General features: G+C 38.2%; 1 protein-coding gene across 3 annotated transcripts; it reads right to left on the bottom strand.

Moving 5' to 3' along the window:
- Positions 1–2,836: 2,836 nt before the first annotated feature.
- Positions 2,837–15,637, bottom strand: LOC146329479 (B-cell receptor CD22-like). 3 transcript variants are annotated; one of them, XM_084714751.1, is made up of 13 exons: positions 15,568–15,637; positions 12,175–12,531; positions 11,809–12,024; positions 11,308–11,664; positions 10,890–11,117; positions 9,616–9,879; positions 8,625–8,885; positions 7,918–8,178; positions 6,476–6,557; positions 6,335–6,386; positions 4,259–4,485; positions 4,006–4,094; positions 2,837–3,899 (listed from the first exon to the last, which is right to left on the bottom strand). In XM_084714751.1, exons 1-12 carry the CDS (start codon positions 15,620–15,622, stop codon positions 4,022–4,024), a joined length of 2,433 nt encoding a protein of 810 aa, XP_084570877.1. In that variant the 5' UTR covers positions 15,623–15,637; the 3' UTR covers positions 2,837–3,899; positions 4,006–4,021. The 3 variants fall into 3 exon arrangements, with proteins under 3 accessions (XP_084570877.1, XP_084570876.1, XP_084570878.1); XM_084714750.1 differs by having other exon boundaries at positions 2,837–4,094; XM_084714752.1 differs by lacking the exons at positions 8,625–8,885; positions 9,616–9,879 and having other exon boundaries at positions 2,837–4,094; positions 11,809–12,010; positions 12,182–12,531; positions 15,568–15,622.
- Between the last annotated feature and the right edge of the window lie 797 nt (positions 15,638–16,434).

Below are 16,434 nucleotides of genomic sequence, written 5' to 3'. Positions count from 1 at the left end.
TCTACTTTCCCGGTAATGTGAGACGGCTGATAAAAGGCAGCTGGCTTCCTTCCTCTTTACATCATTTACATGCACGAACAGATGAATGTCTTTACTTCCCCAAATTGAAGACATTGCCTTTTTTTTTTTTCAATTTTCGTGAACTTTCTCACATACTCTAAAATGAAAAAAAGAGTCTGAGTTACTCACATGACTGCATCCGACCCATAACACAACTTCTGAGAGGATCATTTTGCATTAAAATAATAAAATAAAGATGCTCTCATGAACGTGATGTCACAGTTCAGTTTCTGAATAAATAATAAATAATAATCTGTCACTGAGACTGACAGAGGCTGTAACGACTGCAGCTGGCAACTTGATTAGTCTCCTTAAAATATGTTTGCACCCAGGTTGAGATTATCTACTTTACTTAATCATTTCCATTTTCTGCTGCTGTATACTATACACCACTACAAGATGATGATAAACAGGCTACTGTACTTTTTACTTAACTACATTTACTAGATAAAGAGAAGTTTCTGGTTAGTTTGCAAACTCAGACTGATTGTAATTTTTCATTAGTATTTGAGATTTTTTATTTTAAATGAGAAAAAGACAGAGGTGATGGTTTTTGGGGGCACCACTGGGGCCCCCCTTGTAGATCTGGGTTCCTTGGCCCAGTTCATTAAGCCGAGTGGATGCTGATCTCAAGCTCGACTGTCAGATCAGTTCGGTTGTTAAATCGAGCTTCTTCCAGTTGAGGCAGCTCGCCAAAATCAAACCAATTCTTTCAAGGCAGCACTTTGAAACAGTAATCCACACCTTTGTGACCACTTGGCTGGATTACTGTAATGCACTTTATGTGGGGGTTAGTGGGTCCTCCGTCGCCCGTCTTCAGATGCAGGTGCAAAACGCTGCTGCACGTCTTTAAACTGGCACACGTAAACACGAGCATGTTTCCTGAGCACGATCTGCCTCTCCACGTCAGACAGGCCTCCTCTCTGTCTGTTTTTAAATCCCATCTTAAAACCCATCTTTTCTCTTCGACTTTTCACACCATGTGAGATGTTGAATGTATTATTATTTTCATTTTATTGTTTATTTTATTTATATATTTATTTTTATTTTTTTATTGATCTATTTTTATTGTTTTAAATTGTATAGCTGTTTTTGTATTTTAATCTATTTTTGTATTTTATTTCTGTACAGCTCTTTGGTCCACTGTGGCTGTTTTAAAGTGCTTTACAAATAAAGTTGGATTGGATTGGATAATCCCTGAATCCCACAAGTCACTCATTGCTATATAATGTAATGTTGTGCCCTACAGCTGCAGCATTAAAGGAACATTACTGCATAAATAATTACAATCCAACAAAACAATGCATTATTATGAATGAGTATATTTTTTGTTATATGCTGATGTTAATACTTCCTTTAGAAAGTTGTGAGGTGTGAAGAAAACAGAAAAACTAGGACTGAAAAGCCCCAAATTTCTGAATCACTGCCTTACCAGAAATATTACAAAGGGAAGCACCAAAATATAACTGACCATTTTTGAGAGAAATTTTAGCCTGTTGACAGAACTCCAGCCAACCAACCAGTGGTCTGTCAGTTTAAGTCATTAGTTGACTAGTCGTTGCATGTTTATGATATGAATTTAATTAAAAAACCCAGAGCTAAGTTTTTATATGCTGCCAAACCAAAAAACCAAATGTGTACAAAGACAAAAGTGGATAAAGATGTGAGGCATCAGCAGGATGAATGGGGAAACTGTGGGATCCTGACACTGGTGATGCAGGATCATTTTTCACAGAAAAGCAAGGTAAGGAGAAGGGACACTGAGATTGACTGGAAATATTGAGACTGTCAGTGGAACTATTCCTCTCTGGTAGACACAGGGTGCTGAAATAATCAGTTGATGTGTTGAAATCTAATGTTTTTGATGAGCTACAGTCCCTTTGTTGGTGTTCAGCACTTGGTTTCATATTGTGGTGCCAAGGTATTGGACTGGCAGAAATAAAAATCCATCTTGTCAGTCCACTGAGATGGATTTTTTTTATAACTAAGGGCTAAATGAAAAAGGTGGTCAATTACGACTCTTAGCACCGACACCAACAGTTTAGCTGACAGCCCTAACAAAAACAAAACTTTTTGTCTTAATTCATGTAGATCATCAACCCTTGAATGTAACATCACTCACTCTGACTGGTTGAGAAACGTTATAGATCATCACCTGACTTTCCCCAACCACATGCTCACCTGTTTCACATGATGCCTTACAATATATACTGATCAATTTCCAGTAATTACTTGCTGGGTTGACTACTGTGCTCACAATTTCCATCCTTTTGTTCTGCCTACCTGACGTGATGGACCTCTGCTTCCAGACTGACGCCGAGGTGGCGGCGAGAGAGAGGTCTGTACATGTCATCTTTGCCAACATTTTTGCTATCACTTTAGCCTACATCAGTGGTTCCCCAACTGGGGATCAGGGGAGAAATATAGAGTGGAACAAGGTAAATGAAAATGATATAGGTATAGGGAAAATAAACAAACAAGCTTGCTGAAGCTTTAATGTTAACCCTCAGTTCACTAAAATTCAATTTAAAGCTTTTTTTTTTTTTTTAATCAGATATTGTCATTATTGTTAATGACTGATTAACATATTCAGAAAATGGTTGATAATTTATCCACTTTTCACCACAAACTCAAACCTTTGCTGTTTTCATTGGAGCTTAGATCCCTTTTAGGGGAGCTGTGTCCCATCTTGTTCTCACATTGAACACATTACTCATGTTTAACTGAATATATTTATTCAATAAAATTTTAGATTATTTAAACATATATCAGTGCAATCAAGTCTGTTTAGCAGAACAGAGGGATAAAACTATGTGAAATAAGTCACAAGCTGAAAAAAACACAGAACCACAGTAAATTAAAACATCGATATAAGTTATGAGATTAGTACTTAAACAAAATACTAACTCATTATTTGGAATACTTACAATATTTGACAGCAAAAACAAATACTGCAACTTCAAAAAAAAACAGCAGTGCAAAGAGATACTAGTCTAAAGTAATACTCTACATCACTGACAGGATATTGGAATTGATTTGCGAACACTGGCAGTAAAGCAGAGAACATCCTTGCCTGGGCCCCTAAACATACTTTTGTGATAGTTGTTAGTGGGAAAAGCTCATTTTGTTAATTGTTTATCTGCTTGATTTGTAAAGGTGTCTTTAGGCTGCATTACTGGTCAGGTCAATCCTGAAAAATGTATTTTAATGTCACTGTGGACACCTGCTTAAACACTGTAAAGAAGGGAAATGCAACTTACTTTGCCTTGGGTCCACTTTCGCAAAATGAAGAGCTTATACAACATTATACATAGTTGGAACCTCTTCCATCATGCAATCACTGAAATGTTCAATGATTCATTAACTTTAACCATGAACATAAACTGCTACCGGTGTCAGAATGAACACTGCAAAACATCATACAGGAATGTACTGAAATCAAACAATCTTTTCTAATTAACTAAACATAAATACATAAGTTTTTATTTGCCACAAGTTAATTTACTGAATTTTATTGTCAGACCACCTCAGAACTTATAAACATGAGTTCCTGACTTGAGGTCTTTTGACTTGAAATGACGAACTGAAAAAATGCACATCTGTGAGCTCACTTAACTTGTCCAATTAAATTAAAAAAAAAAAAAAAACAGTCATTACACAATTTTGGGCTAATTTAAAACATTTTCAGCAAATTCAGATTATTAAGGCAGCAGGGGAACATATGTTTTTAAGTTGAACCTGCTTAAAATGATTAAGCTCTTTTGGTATGAAAATACACAGATCAGAATTTTCCTCGGTCCAGCACGACTTTTCCTCCTCTGCATTTCTGTTACTCCTTCCTGGGAAAAACAGTGAGTCAATTTATTTTCTTTATGAATTAGAAAATGTGCCAAGGGCCACACAAGACTGTCGGGTGCCAGATTTGGCCTGCAGGCTGCAACACACCTGATTTGTGTTGTGTTCATACTCTTGGTTTTTTGGCGACTGTGCTGTACAATGCAGACGAGTCCTCTGCAGCGTTTCGACTTCTTGGTCTGTGAATGAAGAAATATACTTAGAGAATTCTGAACAGAAAAACTCACAAAAGTAACTATTAGCAAGTTTAAAATAGCAAAGAGATGCCACAGCAATGAAACAATGGGAATAAAAACAGTGACAGTTTTAAACTTTGTGTAGCAAAGAAAAATTCTGGACTCACTGTGGAGAAGCACTGGCACTCTTAAACATGACAGTAGTGTACTCCACACTGTCCTCCTCCTCTTCCTCCTCTTCATTCTTGGACTGAGCTGCACAGATGTTGGAGTAGAGAGGATCTTCCTGGTTTTTGGAGAAGCTCACGCTGGCATAGCAAAGGTCTCCTTGCTCCTCTGCTGGTTCTCTCTGTCCTGCAGCTGAAGAGTTGTTGTACACTGATGCCATGTTTTCCTGAGAGGTAAACAACACATAGACAAATATGATTTTACTGGCCTGTAACACAAAATGACCATGTGGTAAAACATCTGCATCTGCAGGGTTAAACCAACATCATTAATTTGTATTTTTCCACTTACCTGTGGTGCTGTTTATTCATCCAGATAGTTTCGATATGAGTCGCAGACTTTTGGAGATATCAGTCATAGGGATGTCTGCCTTCTCTCAAATATAATGGAACTAATTGGCACTCAGCTTGTGGTGCTCAAAGTGATACATCAAAAATACATTTGAGAACCTCAACAGAAACATCTCTTTCCAGAAATCATGACCCAGTTACTAAAGATAATCCATAGCCGTTGTTGTGAGCAGTTTCATGTAGGAAATATTTGCTGTCAAGAATGTACCAGAACTACTTTCTTTCTGCAGTAGAATTTACCACAACTATTTTCTCTGAAATTAAGTAGTTCCAGGGGGGAAAAAAACACAAAAGTTAAGATGAAAAATATGTACTTTTGATTTTTGGGTGTACTGTCTCTTGAGGTCTTCAAAGGTCCATCTGAAACCTAGGACCAGAGATGAAACGTCATACGGGCCCAAGTCCAGTCTTGTTTTATTGTATTTTAACAGAAACTATTGTAATTTATATACCGAGACAACCTGTGCAGGAGCCAGGATATTAAATTGAATGGCAAAAATATGCCATGTGCACCATATTTCACAGGATCTCTGTTGTCTGTTGATCGCAGACATCACACAATCACTCATTCTGTTGGTACCCGTCAAAATAAAAGCCCCAGATCTATACAGTGTCACTGATTCACCAGCTGCTTAATCAGTGTGGTGCTGATATGATTGGTTGCTCTCAAATCACAAACAAGTACATTTGTCCCTTTTTGAATTATTGATCTTCTATCATGCGGTTGTTAAAATTATGGTACAAACACTATTATTACTGTATATCTGGCAGCACAGATCTGAGAAGACTCGGCTGTGATCAGACAGCACTGATCATGATGGAAGTGTTGTATGTGTGTGCCGCAATGCGCAACTGTATCCACAAGGTGGTGCCACAGGACTTGTGCAAACAAGTGCCCCTACTCAGGAGGTGAAGAGTCAGAGAACAGAGATCAGACTATTCTTAGTTAGCACAGCGAGGTACAGGGTGTCTCGGAGGGTCTGAGATCTCTTGTTTAACACTTGAGACCCCCAGCAAAATTTGGGTGAGTCTCTGGAAAAATCTTCTGAAAGAGAAAGTAAAGTTCACTTCTTGCTTGTAGGGTAAATTAGTGATACTTAAGTTAGCAGCTGTGCCAACAAAAAGGGCTAGATGCAATAAAACTGGAAAGCTGATTCTAAACAAGTCACACTTGTCATCTGTTACCATGCAAATGGAATTTTAAGCTGAAATATTGAGTGGATTAGTCATGTTGTTTTAATCTGCCAGAGAGAAATAGCACAAGACCTGGATGTATTTTACCAGTTGTCTTGGCAAGGAGGATTGATATGACATGACCAGGAACACAGAAGCAGGCAACTTCTCAAAGGTACACCAGGAAAGATACAAACTCATGTTTTGACATCTTGTAAATGAATGTTAACGTGTTAATAGCAATCAGCTTTGAAATCCAAGCCAATCAGGTCTGAGGTTGCCCAGCCAAGTTTGGGTCCAACATTTCTCGGCTCTCCATGAGTCCACATGCCAGCTTTCAAATAATTGGGATTTAGGCATGAATTCTTTGACCCATGAAAACCTCTGGTGAGGGACTTGTTCTACATTTATAAATTGGAAATGATGGATGGAAAAATAGAGGGTGATAGGGACAGAAGGTGAGAATGAACTACCTGAAATCTTCGTCCTCACCTGTGCTTTGTTGTCTGGTCGCTCTGTGGTTTGTTTTGAAGACTTCTTTCTTCTGCATAGGGGAATGAATGACACATGAAATGACTAAATAAATTTAATATATATTAATGAATTTAAGCACAGCAAAACTGAGGCACTCACCTAATAAAGAAAAGGACAGAAATGAATATAACAGCCAGGAAAACAGCAGCGATTGATCCAGGACCAGCTGATTTCATCGAACCTGCAAAACAGTGATCAAACAGAAACACTGACAATTAATTATGGAATCTCGTTTGGGTCCATTAGCAACTGAAATAACATAAATATCATAAAACAAATCCATACATCTTCAGAAAGAAGTGTTCTTAATAATGACTCATGAAATTGTAGTTCTCTTGTGGTTTTTGCCCATAAGGCGAAAATTATCTTACGAAGAGCACAAAATAAGGTGTTTATGGCAGCGTAACACCCTCTGTGCAAATATATATTAGTGGGTTAGGGTTAGGGTTTGATTAATACTGATTCTGAGCGATTTAGCAGCTCAAGCTAAAAATGAATCTGGAGTTGTGTCAGATCAGTTTGTAATTTTCAGGGCACACTGAGATGGCAGACTGACATAGTTTGGTTGAATAGCGGTTCCAAGTTTGAAGTCATGGTACTCTGCTGCAAGACTGTGGATTACTTCCTTTAAATTGGGATTTATTTGCTGTGATGGTGACGAATTTGAATAATTCTATAGTCTATTTTAGGAGCGAGGGCACAATGAAGTATGAGACTGAGAGGTACACAACACATGGTTAGGGTCTGATCAGACAGTGCAGCTTCTGAAGTGACAGCTGTCTTCTTTCAGTTGTTTTCTATGGGCAGTAAATAAACCACACATTGCTAACTCACTCTATAGATGCTCTGAGCACTTTGCACTTTTGCAGGGATACTCTGAATACCTTGAGTTGAAACAGCATAAGCTCAGAGCAGAAAAGTGCCCATCATCATTATTTTTCTTTTACCACTGTCCATTTGGATTAACTGAGAAAGTTTACAGATGCTTGGAAATCACAGTCATGGAGGACAAATGGGTGGCTGTTGCTGGATAACAGTAGCTATATGATTTTTCCAACCATAGTTACCATTATTTAAACAGGAAGCACCAGCCTGGAGGCAAATGAATGCCTTAACTACTGACATGGCTGTCTGTTTTCCTATGTCCAGCGCAGTATGTGGAAACAGCCTCTCACCCTCAATCAGAGACAGAGACAGTGTGATACACCAGTCTATTTTTATGCGCATGTTTAGGTAGCTAACTAACTACTAAGGTGTGGATGATGGGTTTAACTCACAGCAAAATCATGGTCAGGCAAAAGCCAGGCAATTAGGTTGTTGCCTCGCAACAATTAAAAAAAACTTACTGCTCTTTTTTTAAAACAACTGTTTCAGCTAAAAAGGCAGGACAGTGCTCTGTCTGATTTGGGCCTTACAGTGGTAGCAGGTCATTTGGGTAAGCAGTCATTGTTTTTGTGCAAACATATTTGATTTTTTAAATATATCTATGTAAAGATGATGTAGAATTTGTGGGTGAATGTTAGTTAATTAGCATGACTTACTTGCCACAACAATCGAGTGTGAGGTTGAGTTATGACGTCCTCTTTTGTTCTGGGCTTCACAGTAATAATTCCCACTGTATTCATGTTTGATGTTGGTGATAGTGAAGCTTGGTCCTGATGCTTTTGGTGAGTCTTCATTCTCCTTGTACCAGCTGTAATTAGCTTCTGGGTTAGCATCACTGCTACAGGTTAGATTCACTGAACTGCCCTCCATTATCTCACTAGAGGGACTCACTGACACAGAGGGAATCTTTGGACCATCTGGAGGAGAAAGTATAGAAATACAAGTTTCTGTTTAGGCAAGGACAAATTCACCTGTCATTTTGAGTGGCATCTACTAGGGGGGACACCAGAAAGAAACATTAATAACACATAATGCATACACAGAAGACTGATATCATGAAGCTGTGCTGCAGATTCCCAACTTGGTGGGAGACGCTGTGTAATGACTAACTTGCATCTATGGCATTTAACGAAAATACAGAATCAACAACTTGCACTAGATCAGAAGAGGCATTTGCTTGGTAAATTACTCCTATGACAATAAGGATCACCTGCCATCTTGGCAGTGCCTGACTCTCGGGATTATTTTGTTTAGATTTGTGCAGCCCTCAATCTTATATTGGTTCCATAGTCATCAAAGCTTTGAGGAGCCCTGACTTGAAGTCACTGAGAGTCAAAGTCATTTGCTGATATTTTGTACTTACACTGGACATCTATATGGACAGATGTAGAGTTAATCTGGCTGTGCTCATTTTCAGCTATGCAGTGGTAGATCCCGCTGTCCTCTATGCTGATAGAGGTGAAATGATGAATGCCTTCTGGTCCCTGAGTCAATGATTGGTTCTTCCTGTACCAGGTGTATTTAGCTTTGGGGTTAGCATCACTGCTACAGATCAGATTCACTGAACTGCCCTCCACTATCTCACCAGTGGGACTCACTGACACAGAGAGATGCTTTGGACCATCTGATGGACAAAAGAAAGACAACAACAGGCATTTCTTTAAGCATGGACAACCACAAGTTCAGAGGGGGAATATAATTACTTAAATGAATTATTCCATTGCTACAGTAATTACTATGTTATCCATCTACTACTTTAGAAATCCTGCTTCATGAGACAGGCCACTGTTGCCTCTACAAAGCCAGCTAGCAGGCTATAGTAACCATTGGACCTGTACATGTAATGTGGCCACAGGTGTCCTCTTCATAATCCTTTTCTGTGAAGAAATGTTGCCACCTCCAACAGCAGCATATATATTTGAAGTGACCCAAAATCTTCTTGGTTTCTAAACAAACAACTGGTAAGATATTAGATATACACATTGCAAGCTTAACAGTTGTTGAAATACTGTCTGTTGCCACCATCAGTCACAACTGTTAGGGAAAATCAAATTTGGCATTTTAGCAATTTTTTTTAATTGTTTAATTGTTTTAATTTGATTTTTTTTATTTAATTGTCCATTTTTCTACTCATGTCCAATTTCTCAATGCGGTAGTATTTGCAGTTGTGGTGTTAGTATATGCATGGAAAAACGAATTTTCCTTAAAAATGAAATTAAGCTCAAAAGTGGATCATAGCAACTCATATGAGCAAGTAGAGCTGAAGAAAATATACGTGAACAGTAAGATCTTCTCCTGCAAAGACTGAACAGATTTCAGTTGTTTGTGATTTTTAGATAAACTGGTTCACTCACATTTCACATCAATAGAGATGGATTCAGATGTTGTCCTCCTAAAATCATTCTCAGCTGTGCAGGAATATGTTCCTGAGTCAGAGGTCTGGATGGAGCTGAAGACAAACTGTGGTTCTTTACTGAGAGGTTTGAGGTTTACATTGGTCTTGTACCAGGTGTAATTAGCTGCTGGGTTAGCGTCACTGCTACAGGTCAGAGTCACTGAACTGCCCTCCAGTATGTCACCAGAGGTATTCACTGACACAGAGGGAAACTTTGGAGCATCTGGAGAAGATATGAACATGCATTACTTAAAGATTACAACATGTTGTCACAGATTAAGAAGAAGAAGATCACTTCTCTGTGTTGGGCGGGTTAACCTTAAATTTAATTTTGGGGAAAAAAAGACTCCGTTACATTTATTTGACAGCTGTAGTTACTAGTTACTTTTCCATTTTAGATAATAAGTAAAAAAAAAAAAAAAAAAATCATATTTGGCAAAAAACCAAGACCATCTTATGAGATAGAACACCAGTGGCTTTCAACCTTTTTGGTTTGTGACATATTACTGAAAAAACAGGGGGTGCCTGTTCAGATCCTGTTGCAAATAGTTTACAAATATTACCAGCCAATTTAATATTATTGTGGCTGTAGGAGCACTTGTCTGTTAACTAACTGTATTTTAAAGTTTTATGATGAAACATGAAAAGTTAAAAGTCTGATTAAAAATCTGTACAACATGGCGGCTCTGTAAAAATGTGGCATTTTGCCCAGGAGTGAATGTTCTGGACCTGATGCACATTCTTGTCAGTGCTCATTGTCTCATCATCTCCTGGATAAGCACTCATGCCTGATAGATTGCTCTTTAAGCAGAGATGATTTCTTCATTTCTCTGTGATCATCAATTTATGAAGATACTCTTTACATTTTGGCTCCTTTTACTACTGGTTGCAACTACAGATTTTCAGATGACTTTTACCTGGCTGTAAATGATCGGAAAATAGATGAATAAACTCTGTCTCATTTCTGAGAGGTCGATTCACTAAGTTTATATGGGTTTATCCACCACTACTTCTCTGAATCAGATAGTGCTAAAATGTATTGACAAGATGGACTAAATCATGTTCAAAAACAAAAACATACTAAGATGTGGGGTCTGTATTCTGATATCAGTGTAGTATCTACAGGCTCGCAAACTTTCAAATAATTTCAACCCATCAGGATAAGTGGTTATGAACATTGGATGGTTGGATGTCAGTTTGTATGTGTGTCGTGACACAGTGGAGTAAACTCACAAACTGGAGGAGAGGGGTACCCCTTATGTCCTTTCAGAGCGCAAGAGATACTGTCTTCAGGATAAAACCAGTATTTATAAGAAGATGTCTTCGCCCATGTGATTTCCTGTCCATTGTTGAACCAGACGTAGGAAATATGAGCAGCTGGACTGCAGCTGCTGAGACACTTCAGCTCTGTCTTGGTATAAGACTGATGGACTGTTACTTTGGTCACCTGCACCTGCAGAGCTGGATATGACAACATGAAAAAAACATAAACATACATACATACACAAACATAACAGTTTCCTAGAAATTCCTAGAAGTAGTTGTGAGCATCAGTAACCACAAACTCTTGACGGTTGATCATTATTAACATGTTCAGTGTTTTTAAATATACTCTGTCATTGTATTTACATCAGTTTGTGTTCATCAGTACCTGTGACAGTCAGAGTTGTACCAGGTAAACTACTCCACCATTCAAAGCCTTGTGTTTTGAATTTGAAGTGATATTTAGCTGAATCTCTCTCTGTCAGGTCAGTGATTCTCAGAGTGGATCGTCCTCTCACTGTTTCAAGGACCTGAACATGACCTGCATACTGGTAGTCTTCACTAAGGTCCTCAGGCTGTGAGGGACTCTGCCACCGATGAACATGTTCAGGACTGAACCAGAATTTTGATGTGATCAATGCATTATTACTGCTGTATGTGCAGGAAATGTCCACATAAGAACCTTTGGAAGCACAGATGTTTCTGTCAGTGTACGTCACTCTGTAGCAGGATTGACTACGAGCACCTGAAAGATAAAACAATGTTTGGATCATTTTTAAACCAGAGTCGGTGAAGAGTCACAGTGGGGGTCTCCATATTAAAGATACATGTAGTTTTAAGGCTCCACCAGATGGTGTCATGTTAGTGGAAGACTGTGGAGTAAACTCACACACTGGAGGAGACGGGAAATCCTCACATCCTTTTACAGCACAGGAAAAACTGTCTGCATAATTAAAGTATCCTGAATAAGAAGAAGACGTTTCTGACTGAATTTTCTGTCCATTCTTGTACCAGATGTAGGAAGTTTGATAAGGTAGATGACTGCTGTGACACTTCACGTTTGGCCAGCTAGAATACAGAGATCTGCTCACCTGCACCTGCAGATCTGGATTCATGAAGAAGAAACAGGAATGTTATTTTAGACAATTCTGTCAACATTCATTCAAACACATACATAACACAGTGATTGTTTTTTATTTTGTTGAATATTTGGAAATATTTAAATTAAATTAAATAATATGAATGAAAATGTTACCTATGACAGACAAAGTGACACCAGTCCAACCTGCATAACGTCCACCTGATTGGTTTGTTATGAACCTGAACTTGTACTCAGCTGAGTCTCTCTCTCTCAGGTCTGTGATTCTCAGAGTGCAGCTCTTCTCATAACAACTGTACTGCACACGACCTGCATACTGTGAGTCTGTTCTCACATCCACAGGTTCATTTCCGTTGAATTTAATGAACCAGAATGTTTCTACAACTGAAGTGTAATGGTTATTTATTCTGGATGGGTAATTGTATGTGCAGCTTATTTCCACTGTTGATCCTTTAACAGCACAGATCCTAGTAGAAGTGTAAGTCACTCCCCAGTCATTCCATCCCTGTATCACTGTAACACAGAGCACATCAGAAACTACAATCAGACACACAACAACATCAGGAGACACACTTTCATCTGTAGTAAAGGTACATCCCAAAACTACTTTTGTACCATCTCACCTCAAGTCAGTGTGAGACAAAGATAATTTTTTTTTGAGTGAGAGAGCATAGACAGACTTTAAAAAACTTTGATTCAAACTGTTTTTACTTTAGTCTATTTTGTAGTAACTACAACTGAGCTTAAAGCTGCAGTTGACAGAAAGCCTAATAATGGTTGATTGTTGAGTCTTATCTCTAGGACATGAGTTAGATTTTGTAGTCTCCATCTTGAGCTCCTTCTACCAGAAGAGCAGCATGCACTTCATGCATGCACATGACAGCTATATATATATTTCTTTTATTAAACCTGCTCAGTGAGGCAAACCCAATATGTTAGATTGGTGGCAGCTGTGCTTCTTTTGTTGGCTGATGTTAGTGTGTTTCTTCCAATCATGTTTGTGCTATTGTTTTCTTAGCTTAGCTTCCTCAGCATAGTTAGCCAGCTCACCATCAATGATACTATCGCCTATTGTGATGTTTCACTGTTAATATTGTGTATGTATATATGTATAAATGTATACATATGTATACATATATGTATACATATATATATATATATATATATATATATATATATATGTATATATATATATATTGAACGTAATAAAGCAGAAACCTGACAGTATAAACAGTGACAGAGGAGAGAAACCACATTTCAAAACATAGAGATTCAGTTAGAAGTACTGAGACTTTTAAAAACATCTTTCTCTCTGCTCTCCTTAAGACATGGGCATCTCAATACATGCTTGTTTATGAGAGCAAAAAGGAGGCTCATCACAGTGTGGCTGCGGTCAGCAAGACATCACCGCATCCCGTTTGGAAGCTGGTCAGGTTCACGTTTGCCCTCCTTCAGAGTTGTGCTTGTGTGTCAGTGCTGACAGTTCTCTTCAGGGAAGTTGATTCTTTCAGTTACTTACCTCCTGTCTTTACTCTCAAGACATGACTGTCAAATACATTTTTCCTCCAGTCAGCAGTCAACAAGGACAGAGAGACTAATTGTCTTACTGTAAACAGCATGGCCGGTTCCTCCCTGGTAACTACTGCACACAGATTTACAAGCAAACAGATGAAGATGAATCCACTTTTTAATCCCAAAAGTTTAAAAAACAAATGCTGATCTCTCATCTGGCTGGTCCACAATTTCTTTGTGGATTGCTGCTGCAGAGGGGTTGAGAAGCAGGAGTAATAATAAATCTGCTTTTTAATCCCAAAAGTTTGCAGATGCAGCTGCACTAGTAGAAGAGCCAATAGGAACAGACAACCTCTGATTTGCTTAAATCTAGTACCACAGGTCAGATTTCCCAAAGGCTGAAAACAGAGCCAAGAGGAGGCACAGGAGTCTAGTCCTCTCTCAGACCACTTGATATACACTATTCTGAAACATTGTGAAATTATTGCTCACTGATGCCAAAAAGAGTTGCCCACCACAATACTTATTCTGTATCATGCATGATTTTCTTAGATTTTTGCTTCTTTGCTGGGGACTTTCTATCATCTTTGTATATACTGAAATCAAGATTTACTGTTGTTTTCCACCATGGTTAATTCAAAGGAAAAGTCAAATGTTCACATGATCTCTGCTGTTCATGTCTGAGAGCACTGAGGCAGGTGAATGAACAGCAAGGTATGGAAACTGTAACAGTTGTTTCTGTATGGAATGAAAGAAAGCAGAAGATTAAATATTAGAAGGGTGTGAAACATGAAAAAATAGTCTGCTGTGCTTGGTTGCTTTCCTTTCTGTGGTCAGGCTCCTGCAGACTGTGAATGGAAACTTTAGAGCAACGCAGAACACTGAGACGTGGGCAACAAGTGTGATATTATATTCAAGAGAGAAATGATGATCTCGAAGCAGGAAATCTGACTTTAAACAATACAGCAATGAATCTGTAACACAAGTTTTACTGCAGCATAGAACAGAATCTAAACATAACTTAAATTCCCTTTTGCTCTGTGCTCCAGTGACAGCTGAGCAAGCATATATACATTCATACATATATACATACACAATATTAACAGTGAAACATCACAATAGGCGATAGTATCATCGATGGTGAGCTGGCTAACTATGCTGAGGAAGCTAAGCTAAGAAAACAATAGCACAAACATGATTGGAAGAAACACACTAACATCAGCCAACAAAAGAAGCACAGCTGCCACCAATCTAACATATTGGGTTTGCCTCACTGAGCAGGTTTAATAAAAGAAATAATAAATGAGACATAAAGACACAGTACAATGACCAGCAGCTGCAGCTTCACTTCCAGCTCCTGCCTTACAGAAACTCTGAGGGGACAAACTACCTCAAATACAGAAGGCTTTTAAATCAGGATGCTACAATGTTAGAGGGCTCAGTGGTCGATGATTGTCCTTATACTAAATCCTAAAAACACTCAAATTTGTTTTTAGATTTATTGATATATTTTAAATTGGGTAAGCAAGGATTTCCATACTCATTAAACATGGAGTAACTGAGACTAGTTTTTAACTGTGCAACACAGCTAACATTTGTTGGTGCAAATTTACTGTCATGCAGACAAACTCTGGCTAATGTTGGGTTTGGAGGACTGCAGAAAGATGCAGGAAGTTCCACAGAGCAACGAACCTTACTCAAGATATTATTTTAAAGATTTTTTGTTGTTGTTATTGTTTATGCAGTCACATCTTCCAGCCATACAAACACAGCTACACTGTCTTTAATGGTGTACTAATAATTCAGTTTATGAAGTTTATAGTGTTCAGGTTTAAATGTACGGAGATGCTGCTGGTGTAAAAATTACACAGCTCTCTGTTGTTTGTTCTGTAAAGACTCAAATTTAAAGAAAGACAAGTAGTATGTCTCAGGGGTGATCACATAGCAGAACATCACCCAGCAAGTAGTTGTTTACAAAAAACATATCTTCCTCCATGTTTGCTGCTAACTTCCAGTATAAATGTAGATGTACAGTACCTTGTACAGAGAGAAGGAAGACAACAAATCCACTGGCTGCTGCTGTTAAACTCATAGCTGCTCCTCACATCTGTTAAATCAGCTGCTCAATTACATACATGAGAAATACAGAATGTCAGTTAATCACAATCAATATTTCTACGTCTGAAAGGGAGGAACTGGTCTTCAAAGGCAGTTTGCCTCTCTATATGGTTCAGATGTGTCAAACAGATACTGAAATGCTAAAAGGCAGCCTGACTTCCTTCATCCTTATTAATATGCATGAACAGACGAATGCCAGTAAATCCCCGTGTTGAAATGAAGAAATGATTCTCACTGTTTCTTTTTTTTGCAAATTAGACAAAGACTTCTTAAAATATAGTTTATGGAAATTATAGAAGAAGGGCATTGTGTGACCTGGTAGAACATCTGTAAAAACTACTTGACAGAAAAACTGGCTTGCAGCAGGGTGTCTGGTAAGAACTGAACCAGAGATGTCTAGGTTTACAATCCAGGAATGTTTATTTGAAATGACAGAGTAATATGTGAAGTTGTAGGTGTGTCTGCAATATAAGAAATAATAACAATTATTAGACATCCATATAATTCACTACTACACAGGTTATAACATATCTAGGTACACAGAATGTACATGACTCTGGTCCTGATTCACAAAGATCCCAAATAAAATTGCGTATGCATTCCAGCATATTGCACCTTTGGTTGGTGTGCATTTTGAATAATTACGTAAATGACAACAGGTGCAAACACTGTGGTGACAGCAGTATTTAAATGAGGGATTTGAGTGTTTTACAGGTGTCCACCACAGGGATGGCAAACAGAATGACTGCAAGAGCAAAATGAAATTCAATCCCGTGGTATTAGAAG

Source organism: Lutjanus erythropterus, chromosome 3 (genome assembly GCF_056507025.1).
Source record: "Lutjanus erythropterus isolate fLutEry1 chromosome 3, fLutEry1.hap2, whole genome shotgun sequence".
Classification (NCBI taxonomy): domain Eukaryota; kingdom Metazoa; phylum Chordata; class Actinopteri; order Lutjaniformes; family Lutjanidae; genus Lutjanus; species Lutjanus erythropterus.
Note: the sequence above shows the minus strand (reverse complement) of the source record. Positions and strands in the feature narration are given on the sequence as shown.